At 69.7% G+C, this 13,944-nt stretch overlaps 4 protein-coding genes across 4 annotated transcripts; 2 read left to right on the top strand and 2 right to left on the bottom strand.

Annotated features, from left to right (window-relative positions):
* Window positions 1–635: 635 nt before the first annotated feature.
* Window positions 636–2,681, bottom strand: AURANDRAFT_61066 (hypothetical protein; the record flags this gene model as incomplete). The annotated part of the gene is made up of 1 exon (XM_009035224.1): window positions 636–2,681. The coding sequence occupies one exon, from the start codon at window positions 2,679–2,681 to the stop codon at window positions 636–638; it is 2,046 nt and encodes a 681-aa protein (XP_009033472.1).
* Window positions 2,682–5,828: 3,147 nt separating this feature from the next.
* AURANDRAFT_20350 (hypothetical protein) lies at window positions 5,829–6,950 on the top strand (the record flags this gene model as incomplete). Its single annotated transcript, XM_009034719.1, has 1 exon — window positions 5,829–6,950. One exon carries the CDS (start codon window positions 5,829–5,831, stop codon window positions 6,948–6,950), a length of 1,122 nt encoding a protein of 373 aa, XP_009032967.1.
* A 109-nt stretch (window positions 6,951–7,059) lies between these two features.
* On the bottom strand, window positions 7,060–7,812 carry PDI2 (selenoprotein; the record flags this gene model as incomplete). Its single annotated transcript, XM_009035223.1, has 1 exon — window positions 7,060–7,812. A coding segment is annotated over one exon (753 nt), but the record flags the coding sequence as incomplete, so codon positions are not given.
* A 3,193-nt stretch (window positions 7,813–11,005) lies between these two features.
* On the top strand, window positions 11,006–13,694 carry AURANDRAFT_69630 (hypothetical protein; the record flags this gene model as incomplete). The annotated part of the gene is made up of 2 exons (XM_009034720.1): window positions 11,006–12,506; window positions 12,714–13,694. The coding sequence occupies 2 exons, from the start codon at window positions 11,010–11,012 to the stop codon at window positions 13,620–13,622; spliced, it is 2,406 nt and encodes an 801-aa protein (XP_009032968.1).
* Between the last annotated feature and the right edge of the window lie 250 nt (window positions 13,695–13,944).

A 13,944-nucleotide genomic window follows, 5' to 3' on the forward strand; every position in this document is an offset into this window, starting at 1 on the left:
CGGCGAAAGCGGCGCGGCGCCGTCGCCCGCGCGGGCCTCTTTTTCCGCGGGGTCGCTCGGCGGGTGGGCGCTCGGCGGCGGGTGCTCGTCCTCCTCGGCGATCTCGCTCGGCCGGCCCTCGTCGGACGAGCGGGTCCGCATCGTCGGCGTGAAGGCCTTGTTGAGGTTCTTGGACGAGTCTTCCGCCCGCTTCAGCGCCCTCGGCGACGACATCGGTGCTTTATCAACGACTCGGGCGGGCTCGACCCCTCGTCGGCGGCCGCGGGCGTCGGTGTCGGATGGATGGCGGCACAGGGCGGCTCTGTGGTCGCGACGCTTTGAGGCCTCGAGAGAAAGGCTAAAAATCTGCGAAACCTTGTTTCAGTGCCGTACGACGTCGTCGACGTCCTCGCCCTGCGTCGCCCCCCCCCCCTCGACGGACGTCATGCGCGTGCCCACCCATGCGCGCGCACGTACCCGTCCGCCCGGGAGTGGTGTAGAAGGGAGTCAGTTTAAAGGGAGTCCGGCCGCGGCGGCGCGCGCTCGCGGAGCGCGCGGTCCGCGCGTCGCCGCTGACGGCCGGGGGAGCTTGGTTCGAAGAGGGGGGCAGATGGAGGGCGGGGCGACGCGAGGGGGCGAGGTGCGGTAGACGGCGCCTAGGCGTCCTCCGCGTCGACGCCGTAGAGCCAGCGGCGCCCTCGTTGCGACGGGTGCTTGTTGCCCTTGGCCGGCTTCTTGCCCTTCTTCTCCGCGAGGTGGGACTGGCCCGTGTTCCCCGCCGTGCCGACGTAGTTGTCGAGGAGGTCGGCGAAGTTGTAGCCGTACCACTCGCAGTGCTTCCACGCGAAGTCCTGGTAGATGTAGGGCATGTCGGACGTCGACGGGTCCAGCAAATCGTAGACCTCCTCGTTCGTCAGCAGCGTCTCGTCGAAGGCGTTGCCCTTGTCGTCGCCGTTCTTCAGGGAGAACTTGAAGGGCACGGTGGACGTCTTCTGGTGGCCCGTGCAGTTCGTCACGGACGCGGCGCCGTGCTCGGGCCAGTCCTCGTCCTCGAAGGTATTCGAGATCTTCTTGAAGACGAAGATGCGCTCCATGGTCGGGTGGATGGACCAGAAGGACGGGTCCATGGGGCTCCCGGACTCGAGCTGGTCGCCGTCGGCGCCGATGCCGCCGTCGCACATCATGTCGACGACGCCCATCTTGAGCGTGTCCGTGAGCCAGTCGAAGTCGTCGACGTCCTCCCACCACGCGAACATGGTCTCCCAGTAGGTGTCGATGTCCGAGTAGGAGTCGCAGGTCGCGTGGCACTCGCTGAAGGGCGTGTCCACGGAGCAGTAGTCGGGCAGGCTGAGCTGGCCCGCGCGGTACATGTCCTTGAGCGTCACGAACGCGTTCGACCGGAGGAAGGCCATGAAGGTCTCGACCTCCTCGTCGCACTGGGACTGGGGGTAGTTGCACTGGATGTTGTTGTGGATGTAGGTCTCGATGTCGTGCGTCGTCTCGTTGCAGTGGAACGTGCCGCCGATGACCTCGTGCACCGTGCCGTGCGGGTCGTAGGGCATGATCCACGCGAAGTCGTACCACGTGTCCGACGTGAGCAAAAAGTAGTGCTCGACGCAGGACGGGATCGTCGTGCCCGTGTAGCCGCACATGTCCGGCACGCGCGTGAGGTGCGGCTGCGGGTTGTTGTTCCAGGGCGCGCGCATGTAGCCGTACGAGTTGTGCGTGCCGCTCCACTGGTTGTCGGCGATCTTGATGCCCTTCCAGCGGCCCTCCTGGATGGTAAGCGTGTCCCGGTTGACGTTGCCGAGCACGTCGGCCCGGAAGATGGGCGACTGCCAGAGCGACGTCAGGTTGCCCGTGTCGAGGTGCCACCGGTCGATCGTGAAGTCCCAGTAGGGCAGCGACACGCGGGGGTCCACGGCCTGCATGGCCTGCTCGAACATGAGGGTTAAACCGAGATGCTGGGTCATGAACCCTAAACCGTCGTGCATGTGGTCGCACGTCATGTCCGACGACAGCGCCACGTGGTACGTCGTCAGGTCCGTGATGTCCATGTAGGACGGCCCGTAGAGCTCGACGCCCTCGGCCGTCTTCACGTCCCAGAGCGTCTTCATCGTGTTGAGCCACAGGTTGCGGTCGCCGGACGTGAGCTGGCGGATCTCGCGCCGGATGTAGCGCGCGAGGATCCGCCCGTTGTACGTGCCGACCTCGTGGCCCGACATGTAGGCCGTGAGCGACACGGGGTACTCGCGCAATATCGTAAACTTGCGCCGGATGGACTCGCCGTGGACGACGTCGCCGTTGTCGAAGGCCCACTTGTAGGTGTAGTTCGCCCAGCCCGCCGTCGCGTTCGTGTCGTTCGTGCAAATCGAGCACTCCGCCACCAAATTCGTCCACCGGTGGGGCTCGGCGATGGCGTCGTAGTCGTTGATCCAGGAGTAGAGCGCCCCGGGCTTGCCGTAGGTGTCGACGTAGTCGTCGCGCAGCTTCATGGTCAGCGGCGACTCGTCGGGCGCGCCGGACGTCGCCTTCGACGCCTTGGTCTTCTCCTCGACGAGCGCGTCGGACGCGCCCCTGCCGCCGCTGCTCAGGCTCGCGAAGGCGACGAGGGCGACGACGGCGCCCGTGCCCAGGGCGACCTTCAGCGGGTTCCGCCGCCGCGCGCCGGGCTCCTCGATGGGCTCGTAGGCGGCGTACATCGTCTCGGGAACCCCCCGGCGCCGCGCCGCTCGAGGTCCGCGCGCCGCGCCCCGGCTCCGCGACCCGCGAAAAGAGTCACGCGCGTCCCAGGGCCGCCGCCCGCCTTCGCTCGCCGACGAGGGGCTGCCCAACACCGCACCAGCAGCGTCGGCGCGTCTGCGTCCTTAAAATCACACGGAGGCCAATTGCGAGGATTAGTGCCGATATCCGATCCTGCAGGTGCCGTGCTGCCCCGACTGACACAGAGCATGGGCTTCCTCCGACCATAGTAGGTGCGCCGTGCTGCCCCGACTGACACAGAGCATGGGCGTCCTCCGACCATAGTGCTGCCCTAGAGCATGGACCGCGCGTACGTCGTCGCCGGCAAGCGCGGCGCCATCGTCCGCGCGACGGCGTCGCTCCACGGCAAGGTCGTCGGCAAGCTCAAGTCGGGCGAGGCCGTCGGCGTGCGCAGATGGGACGCGGCGCCCTGCGGCACGTCGCGCTGCCTCCTGTCGCGGCCTGTCGAGGGCTGGGTGTCGGCCAAGGTCCTGCGCGTCGCGTCGATCCTCGAGCGCCACGGCGCCGACGTCGCGCTCCAGCGCGCCGCGCGCTTCTACCTCGACGTCCGCTCGCTGCTCCGCGCGTGCGGCGCGTCGCGCGCGCTCGCGCGGCGGCGCGACGCGCTCTGCGCCGCGCTCGGCGGCGGCGCGCGCGGCGCCGCGTGCCCGGAAAACTGGCCCGGGCCGCGGCACGCCTGGGTCGCGGCGCGCGAGCGGCGGCGAAAGCCCATGAGCGTCGCGGCGTCGTGCGCGCACTCCTGCTCCGTCGAGGACGGGCGACTCTTCGTCTTCGGCGACCTCGGCTTCGTGACGACGGCCGTGCCCAAACACGTCCCGCTCGCGGTCTACGTCTACTCCGTCGCCTGCGGCGGCTTCGTCGACGACGGCGCGTCGACGATTTCGTTCTCCCGCGTGCACACGCTCCTGGGCGCGGCGCGGCGTCCCGCGGCCGGGGTTCGAGGGCTTTGGACCGGGAAACCGATGAACCATGGTAGGCACGGCGGCGGGCGTCTTCGGCTTCGGCGACAACGCGCACGCGCAGCTGGGCTTGGGCGACACGGCCTCCCGGAGCGAGCCCGCGCGCCTCGCGACCTTCGCGGGGCCGCCGCGCGCGATGGCGTGCTCGTCCGACTTCTCCCTCGTCGTCGATCAAACGGGCGGCCTCTACACCTTCGGGCGGGGGCGGCGCGCGCTCGGCCGCGGGGACACGGCGAAGGACCCCGGGAACCGGTCCGCGGGCGACCAGCTCTCGCCGTTCCGCGTGGCGCTGCCGTCGCCGTGCGTCGCCGCGGACCTCGGCGGCCGCCACGCCGTCGCCGCGCTCGCCGACGGCACGGTCTGGTCCTGGGGCGTCTGGCGCCTCGGCGGCCTCGGGCGCGGCGCCGAGCCGATCCTGGCGGAGGACGTGCCGGGGCGCGTCGACGGCGCGTGGGCGGCCCCGACGCGCGTCGCGTGCGGCGAGGAGCACGCGCTGCTCGTCGACGGCGAGGGCGCCGCGTGGGCCTGGGGCGGCAACCACTTCGGCCAGCTCGGCGTCGGCGACGAGGCGAACCGCCACGCGCCGGCGCGCGCCGCCCCAGGCCGGTGGGCGGACTGCCGCGCGTCCGGCAACTGCTCCGCGCTGTTGGACGAATCGGGCCGCGTGTCGACCTTCGGCCACGACGACGACACGGGCCGCCTCGGCCGCGCCGCGGGCGACGCGGCGGCCGTCGGGCCCGTGCCGCTCCTCGACGGCGTCGTCGACTTCGCCTTCGGCTACACGTGGGCGCTCGCGCGGACGAAGACGGGCCTCGCGGTCTTCGGCGCGGGCGAGCACGGCGTCTTAGGCGACGGCGACGCGACGCCCCACATGCTCGTCGGCGCCCACCCCGTCTCGTGCTAACGGGGTTTTATTGGGAGCGGCGACGCGTCGCCCCACGTGCCCTTCGCCCCCCACCCCGCCGCATGCTCACGGGGTTATTGGTAGCGCACGGTCAGCCCCTTGGACGTGTGCTGCGCGGACGTGACGACGAACGCCGCGGCGATCTCGTCGCTGTCGTCGTCGGGCTCGTTGTGCTGGAAGCGCACGCGCCGGTCGAGCATGCGGTCGTCCAGACTCAAATTGCGCAGGTAGGCGCGCACGGCGTTGTGGGCCGATTGCGGCACGGACGCCTTGGCGACGGCGACGCGGACGCGGTCGCCGCGGAAGTTCGGCCCCGCGCGCGGGTCCATGCGGACGGCCGCGTCGGGCCAGGCCGCGGCGATCTTCGCGCCGAGCTTGCGCAGCACGCTCCTCAGCAGGGGCCGCACGCGGTGCCGGCTCTTGCCGCAGGGGATGAAGGCCTCGGGCGAGATGGGCGTCGCGCGCCAGCTCGGCGAGCACCACTCGGGCCGCACGTTGGGGTAGACGAGGTGCTTCGGGTGGGGCTCCGACATCCAGGGGTGGGGCAGCTCGTGGGGCCGGAACGTGCACACGAAGGGCGGCGGGTCCATGTTCGCCTCGAAGGACGCGGCCAACGACGTGCGCTCCGGGGCCTCCGCCGTCCGCGCCTGTTGCGCGGCGTCCGCCGGCGGCTCCGCCGGCGCCGGCGCCGTCTTCGGCTTCTTCAGCTTCAGCTCCGGGCAGCTCTTCGCGTTCTTCGTCGGCCAGGGCACGGGCATGAAGCACGGCGCGTCGTCGCCGACGCCCGCGGGCGACCAGACGGCGCGCGTTCCGTGGAACTCGCCGTGCGACTTCTGGAGCGTCTGCGCGTGGCGCAGGATGTTGCCCGCGTGGAGCGTCTTCGGCAGCGACCGCATGGTCATGAAGTTGTTCGACGCGAAGGACGCCTGGATGCGCTCCATCTCCTCGTTGAGGTAGAAGAGGCTCTCCGTCATGGGCACCGGCGCGTTGTTCGTGCCCCGGCGGCTCATGATGATGATGGACTTCTCCCGCGCCTCGCGGCTCATGGGCCGCGCCGTCATGGCGGTAGAGAGCAGAACGGCGCGGCGGCGCGACGAGGCCCGCTCTCACGCAGGAACGCCAACGCGGGAGAGGCTGCCCGTATCATGTCAACCTAGAGACAACATCAACCAGGAACGCGAGGTTGCACCTCGTGCGGAGCTATGATGGCGGCACGCCTCGCTATGACGCACGCGCGCCGCGTCCTCGCCGTCGCCACCGTCGCCACCGTCGCGCTGCAGCCCCTGCGCCGCCGGTCGACGGCGCGCAGCTTCGCCGGCGGCTTCCACGCCGAGGGCGCCGAGGGCGGCAACTTTGAGGGCACGCGCTTCTACCCGCAGCCGGACCTGATCGACTCCGGCGTCATCGAGGCGGGAACCATCCACCGGGTCGCCTACAGCGTCTACGGCAACCCCGACGGCAAGGCCGTGCTCTTCGTCCACGGCGGCCCCGGCGGCGGCACCGCGCCCGAGAACGCGCGGTTCTTCGACCCCGCGGTCTACCGCGTCGTGCTGGTGGACCAGCGCGGCTGCGGCAAGTCGACGCCCTTCGCCGAGCTCGAGGAGAACACGACCTGGGACCTCGTCGAGGACTTCGAGAAGGTGCGCGAGACGCTGGGCATCGACGAGTGGCTCGTCTTCGGCGGGTCCTGGGGGAGCACGCTCGCGTTGACGTACGCGGTCTGCCACCCTAAACGTACAACGGAGCTCGTGCTCCGCGGCATCTTCCTCGTGCGGAAGAAGGAGCTCGACTTCTTCTACGAGGGCAAGGGCACGAACTTCCTCTTCCCCGAGCCGTGGGAGGTCTACGAGGCGCAGATCCCCCCGGAGGAGGCGGAGAAGGACGGCTACGTCGCCGCCTACGGCCGGCGCCTCCGCGGCGAGCTCGGCGACGAGGCCATGCGGAGCGCCGCCAAGGCCTGGAGCGTCTGGGAGGGCTCCGTGAGCCGGCTCCGGCCGCCGTCGCGGGAGCAGATCATGGGCAAGTGGGCCGACGACGACTTCTCGCTCGCGTTCGCGCGCATCGAGAACCACTACTTCACGTCCGGCGGCCGGGTCGGCGAGCCCGCGGGCTTCTTCGAGCGCGACGGCTGGTTGCTGGAGCCGGCTCAGACCGACCGGATCAAGCACATCCCGACGGTCATCGTCCAGGGCCGCTACGACGTCGTCTGCCCGGCGACGTCCGCCTACGAGCTCCACAAGGCGCTCCCGGACTCGACGCTCCACCTCACGACGACGGGCCACTCGAGCCTCGAGCCCGACATCATCGAGCGCCTCGTCGCGGCGACGGACAAGTTCCGCCCGTAGTAAGACGAGGTTTTTCGAGAGCGAGCGCGGCGTTTAGGCGGTCTCGGGCCGCGGCGCGTTCTTCAAAACGCCGCGGCCGTCATGGGCGCCGCGCCCGCGCTCTAGCCTAGGGCGCGAAGTGGAGCGTCTCCTCCATCACGGCGTCGGAGATGCCCAGCGTCTCCGCGAAGAAGCTGCCGGTCGCGCCGCCGCGCTCCTCGACCATCCGGAGCGCGGGGACGATGTCGTCGGCGTGCAGCGCGCCGCTCGGCAGCTGCCACTCGCCGCCCAGGAGGAGCGTGGGGATGCCCGACACGCCCAGCTCCCGGAGCTTCGCCTGGGCCGCGGTGATCTCCTCCCGGCCCGCGTCCGGGTCGTCGAGGAAGTCCATCGCTTTCGAGAGCTCCGCGCCCGCCGCGACGGCGACCTCGAGCAGCATGGCGCGGTCGTTGAGCTTCTTGCCGAGCTCGAAGTGGCGGTGGTTCAGGTCCGCGTACATCTTCTCCGCCGCGTTGACGCCGTAGTGCTTCGTGACCCACTGCACGAGGCGGTGCGACGTCAGCGTGTTCGACGCGACGCGGTCCAGGTTGAACTTCTCGATGCCCACGGCCCGCCCCCGGCCCTTGAGGTCGTGGCGCTTCTTCTGGGCGTCCCAGCCCGCCTGGCCGCCCCACTTTCTCACCAAACGGACCCGGTTCGTCTCCTCGAACGCCTCGCCCTCCGGGTAGTCCGGCTCGAGGAAGAACGGCACGCGCAGCACGGTGAAGCCCAGCGGCTCGGCGCCGAGCGGGTTCGCGTGGACCTCGGCCATGGCGTTCTGGAGGTGCCGCTTGCCGATGAAGCCGTTGGGTCACATCGTGTCGCTGATGAGCTCGATCGTCACGCGCGGCGCGGTCGACGCGCGTCGCCGCGCGGCCTAGAGAGACGTCGCGTTGTGCCACGGTTGATTTCCGCGATGGGTGGCGCGTGCGAGAGCGTTTCGCACGATCGGATCGCCCACCGAAACGCTGGCTTGTTAATAGCGCCGGGGGCTCGGTCTATTCACCGTCGGTCATTTGGGGAAAGAAGAAACTTCTTGAGTTCGTCATCTCGTGCGCGCGAGCGAAGACACCGCGAGAAGGACGCGGGGACGCGCGCGCGCTGCGGCGGTGCGGAGCGCGGCCATGGACGCGAGCATCTCGTCAGTCGTCAAGGCCGTTGGGGTCGGTGATGCCGTCCGCCGGTCCTCACTGGCAGGCTCTGAGATGCTCTGATGTCCTCTCGCGCCGAGCGTGCGCCGACGCGTGTCCGACGACGGCGGCGGCGACGCCGCGCGCCCGCCACCCAAAAACACAGAACGCAAACTCCGGTCGAAAGCGATTTACCCTGGGGGGCGAAACGAAGCGGCGGAGCGAGATCGCGGCGTCACCATCGCGTCGGCTTGAAGCGGAAGTCCGTGTCGTCGCAGTGGGACCAGGCGAAGCCGTCGTAGATGTAGTGGAGCTTGTAGTTCGAGGGCGAGGAGATGTTGAAGATCTCCGCGTTGGTGAGGTAGGACGACGCGAAGTTGCCGTCGTCGTCCATGGAGTTTGTGAGGAAGGGCGTGACGTCCTCCGCGTGGTGGCCCATGCACTGGGACGTCATCGGGTTCGTGCAGTACATGGTGCCCATGGGCCCCGTCGTGCCGTCGGACCCCCAGCTCGGGTCCGCGAAGGGCATGACGATGCGCTTGTACTGGAGGAGCCGGTCGAGCGTCGGGTGGATGGGCCAGAAGGACACGTCCGCGGGCGACGCGGCCTCGATCTGCTCCCCCGGCGTCCAGGGCGTCGAGCAGAGCACGCCCATGAAGGCGTCGTAGTGGTCGTCGGGCAACTCCAAAATCCAGTCGCCGAACCAGGACGAGAGCAGCTCCTGCTCGTAGTTCGGGTTGTCGAGCTCGACGGACGAGCCCGCGCAGATCATGTGGCAGTCCTCCTGGGGCGTGTCGTCGGAGCAGTAGGCCGGAAACTCCGTCATGAACTCGCGCCACATGTTCTTCGGCACGTCGAGCATGTCCAGCGCGAGCTTCTTGTGCGCGGCCTCGGGGATCACGCCCGCCAGGCGCTCCGTCAGGTTGCCGCAGTTCGTGTAGCCGCCGATCATGAAGTGGACGGGCCCGTGGGGGTCGTAGGGCGCGGCCCAGACGTAGTCGTACCAGGAGTCGTAGGTGAAGGTCAGGTTCCAGTGCGTCTCGCAGGACGGCCAGAAGTCGACGTCGAACGTCGCGTCGCAAAATTTGTGCACCCGCGTGAGGTACGGCGACCGGTTCACGTTCCAGGGCGCGCGCATGTAGCCGTAGGCGTTGTGCGTGATCTGGGACGTCGGGTCGACCTTGGTGATGCGCTGGTAGGCGAAGCGGCCGCCCGTGACCGTGTGGCGCGGCGACCGCGTCGCGTTGCCGAAGACGTCGTCCTTCCACAAATCTAAATCCCAGAGCGCGGGCAGCCCCAGGTCGCGGTCGCGGATGAGCTGGGCGTCGTAGGTGTAGTCCCAGTAGGGCACGCTCAGCTTCGGGGAGATGGTCTGGAGCGACGTCTCGAACTCGTTCGTCAAAGCGACGTGCTGCGTGAGGAAGCCCATGCCGTCGTGCATCTTGTCGACCTCGCGCGCGCCCGCCCGTTCCAGGTGGACGCCCACGAAGTAGTCGACGCTCCGGTAGGCGGAGCCGTAGCGGTGCATGCCCTCGTCCTTGCGCATGGTGAGCATGAGCTTGAAGGCGTCGAGGTACGTGTCGCGGTCCACCGTCGTCAGCGACCGGATCGACCGGCGCACGTAGCGGCTGTAGAAGCTCTTCTCCAAAATCTCCGTCGGCTTCAGGTCGTCGACGACTAACACCCGCACGCGGTACGTGCCCACGTTCTTGAAGACCATCATGAGCTCGCCGCCGACGCTGTCGCCGTCCGCGCCGCCGAGGAGCGCCGACGCGTCGACGGCCGCGACGTGGCTCTCGACCTGCTTCCCGAAGGCCAGCGTGTTCGTGTCCTGCTCCACCTCCCAGCGCAGCTCGGACACGGATGTCTGGCCCTTGGACCCGCCGGTCCAGAGCACGCGCAGCAGCGTCTCCGCGTGCGGCTCGACGACGGAGCCCTCGGTGAGGAACGGGTAGCCCCGGCCGGGCTGCCCGTAGAGCCGCGAGTACTCGTTGGACACGACGATGGTGTAGTTGCTGTGCCAGCCGTGGGGGTGGCTCGGCGAACTCCGCAGGAACGTCGGCGCCGCGACGTGCGCCCGCCGCAGGCCCGCGACGGCGGCCGTGAGCGCGAGGGCGCCGCCGAGCAGGGCCCGCCGCGGCCGCCGCTCCCGCGTCGTCGCGCGCGGCTCCTCGGGCTCGTCGCGCGTCGACGTCCGCTGCGTCTCCGCGCCGCCGGACCCGTACGACCGCGGGGTGGCCGGCTGCTCAGATCCCACCATCGCGGCGGTCGTCCGCGAAATCCTCGGGCTGCCTCGTGCTTGATGTTTTGCAAATCTTGCTCATCTTGAGCTCGCGTTGAACCTGTCTCGGCGCGGCCGGTGCGGTTGCAAGCGGCCGTGCGCTGCGATCGCTGCCGCCTCGACCGCCGCCGTCGATGCGCGCAGTTTTGCCACTGCCGCGATGTACGCAATTCGCCGACGCGCGCGGCATCCCACCCGGCGAGGGGTGCGGTTCGCCAATACCGCGTGTACGGCCACGTCTGGAGCACCACCCGGCGCGGCGAGGGGTCGCGGCGGACAGCTGAATTTCGGGGCGAGACGCGCGGTTGTCGTTCGGCCTCGCGAGGCCTCGGCGTCGTGGCCAGAGAAAGGTCTTGCAAGGCGCTGAAGTCCTGCCCCGGGGTACCACCACGCGTAAGACGCCACACCCGTCGGCGATTCTGGGGCCTCGCGAAATATTCGAACTTTTGTCTCGGAGCGCGGGCCCCGCGGTCCCCGGAGACTCCTGCCGACGGCCCCGCCCCCGCCCGGGAGGACCGCCGCGCGCTTCGCCGGCCCCGGACCTCCGGCCGCGCGCGCGCGCGCGCTCGGGCCGCGCGACCCGCCCCTCCGCGCTCCGCCGCTTCGCCGGACCCGCCCCGCCGCCGCAGGATGGGCGACGACTCCAAGGATTTGACGACGGCGATCATGAACAAGAAGCGGTCCCCGAACCGCCTGCTCGTCGACGAGGCGACGAACGACGACAACAGCGTCATCGCGCTGTCGACGGCCAAGATGGAGGAGCTCCAGCTCTTCCGGGGCGACACGGTGCTCATCAAGGGCAAGAAGGGCCACGAGACGGTGTGCATCGTGCTCACGGACGAGACCTGCGACGACGCGAACGTGCGCATGAACAAGGTCGTGCGGAAGAACCTCCGCGTGCGCCTCGGCGACCTCGTGACCGTGAACGCGTGCGGCGACGTGCCCTACGGCAAGCGCGTCCACGTGCTGCCCCTCGACGACACCATCGAGGGCGTCACGGGCAACCTCTTCGACGTCTACCTCAAGCCCTACTTCCTCGAGGCGTACCGGCCCGTGCGCAAGGGCGACCTCTTCCTCGTGCGCCAGGCGATGCACCCCGTGGAGTTCAAGGTCGTCGAGACGGACCCGGCGCCCCAGTGCATCGTCGCGCCGGACACGGTCATCCACTGCGAGGGCGAGCCCATCAAGCGCGAGGACGAGGAGCGGCTCGACGACGTCGGCTACGACGACATCGGCGGCTGCCGGAAGCAGATGGCCCAGATCCGCGAGATGATCGAGCTGCCCCTGCGCCACCCGACGCTCTTCAAGACCTTGGGCGTGAAGCCGCCGCGGGGCGTGCTCCTCTACGGCCCGCCGGGCAGCGGCAAGACGCTCATCGCGCGCGCCGTCGCGAACGAGACGGGCGCGTTCTTCTTCCTCATCAACGGGCCCGAGATCATGTCGAAGATGGCCGGCGAGTCGGAGTCGAATCTCCGGAAGGCCTTCGAGGAGGCGGAGAAGAACTCGCCGGCGATCATCTTCATCGACGAGATCGACTCCATCGCGCCGAAGCGCGACAAGACGAACGGCGAGGTCGAGCGCCGCATCGTCTCCCAGCTCCTCACGCTCATGGACGGCCTCAAGCAGCGCGCCCACGTCGTCGTCATCGGCGCGACGAACCGCCCCAACTCCATGGACCCGGCGCTCCGCCGCTTCGGCCGCTTCGACCGCGAGATCGACATCGGCGTGCCCGACGAGAACGGCCGCCTCGAGATCTTCCGCATCCACACGCGCAACATGAAGCTCGACGACGACGTCGACCCGGAGTCCATCGCGCGCGACACGCACGGCTTCGTCGGCGCGGACATGGCCGCGCTCTGCACCGAGGCGGCGATGCAGTGCATCCGCGAGAAGATGGACCTCATCGACATCGACGAGGAGACCATCGACGCCGAGGTGTTGGATTCCATGGCCGTGACCCAGGACCACTTCAAGTACGCGCTCGGCGTGTCCAATCCTTCTTCCCTCCGCGAGACCGTCGTCGAGGTGCCCAACGTGACCTGGGACGACATCGGCGGGCTCCAGGACGTGAAGCGCGAGCTCAAGGAGCTCGTCCAGTACCCCGTGGAGCACCCGGAGAAGTTCGAGGTCCGTCGCGCGGCGTCCTTTTTTCGGAGTACTTCGAAGAGAGCGTCGTATAGTAAAACCGTTCTGTCGCCGGCATCCCCGCGGCGCGCTCGGACATAGTCGGCCGCGAGAGCGAAGCACGCCGGCGCCGGGTAGCTCCCGGGCGAGCCGCCGGACGCGTTCCGGCCGCCGCGACGACGGCGCGCGACACCTTCCCCCCCCGCGCAGAAATTCGGCATGAACCCGTCGCGCGGCGTGCTCTTCTACGGCCCGCCGGGCTGCGGCAAGACGCTCATGGCCAAGGCCGTCGCCAACGAGTGCCAGGCGAACTTCATCTCCGTCAAGGGCCCCGAGCTCCTGACCATGTGGTTCGGCGAGTCGGAGGCGAACGTGCGCGACCTCTTCGAGAAGGCGCGCGCGGCGGCGCCGTGCGTGCTCTTCTTCGACGAGCTCGACTCCATCGCGGGCCAGCGCGGCGGGTCCTCCGGCGACGGCGGCGGCGCGGCGGACCGCGTCATCAACCAGCTCCTCACGGAGATCGACGGCGTCGGGTCGAAGAAGAACGTCTTCGTCATCGGCGCGACGAACCGCCCCGACATCATCGACGCGGCGCTCATGCGCCCGGGCCGCCTCGACCAGCTCATCTACATCCCCATGCCCGACCTCGAGTCGCGCCTGTCCATCCTCAAGGCGACGCTCCGCAAGTCGCCCATCTCGACGGACGTCGATCTGGATTTCCTCGCCGCGAACACGGAGAAGTACACGGGCGCGGATTTGACGGAGATCTGCCAGCGCGCGGCCAAGCTCGCGATCCGCGAGAACATCGAGCGCGACATCGAGCGCGAGAAGCTCCGCGAGGAGAACGAGGACGCCATGGACGACGTCGACGAGCCCGACCCCGTGCCGGAGATCACGCCGAGCCACTTTGAGGAGGCCGTCCGCTGCTCGCGCCGCTCCGTGAGCGACCGCGACCTCGCCCAGTACTCGTCCTTCGCCACGACGCTCCACCAGCAGCGCTCCCAGATCGGCAACACGTCCTTCGCCTTCCCCAACGCCGCGCCGGGCGCCGCGCCCGCCGCGGCCGGCGGCGGCTTCGCGGCCGCGGCCGACGACGACGAGGAGGACCTCTACTCCTAGGCGCCCCCGCGCGCGCGCCGCTCCCCCGAACGCGCGATCCCGACTAATGTAGCGCGACAAGCAGCACCATCGAACCGTGACCGCCGGGCTAGGGGGACAGCGGCGCGCCTAGGAGTCGAGGGCGTCATGATCGGCGGGCGGCGGTTCGCGCCTTCGGCGTCGCCGGGGCTCCGGGTCCGCGGGCCAGCCGCGCGCCGCGCCGCGCTTGCGCGCCGCGCGCGTCCGCCCGGCGACGCGGCCGGGTTTGCACGACGCGACGACCATGATGTCGGCGTCGACGTCCGGTGGCAGGTCCGCGACGGCCGCGACGCGCGCCGCCAAC

This window comes from Aureococcus anophagefferens, assembly GCF_000186865.1.
Source record: "Aureococcus anophagefferens unplaced genomic scaffold AURANscaffold_2, whole genome shotgun sequence".
NCBI lineage: Eukaryota > Pelagophyceae > Pelagomonadales > Pelagomonadaceae > Aureococcus > Aureococcus anophagefferens.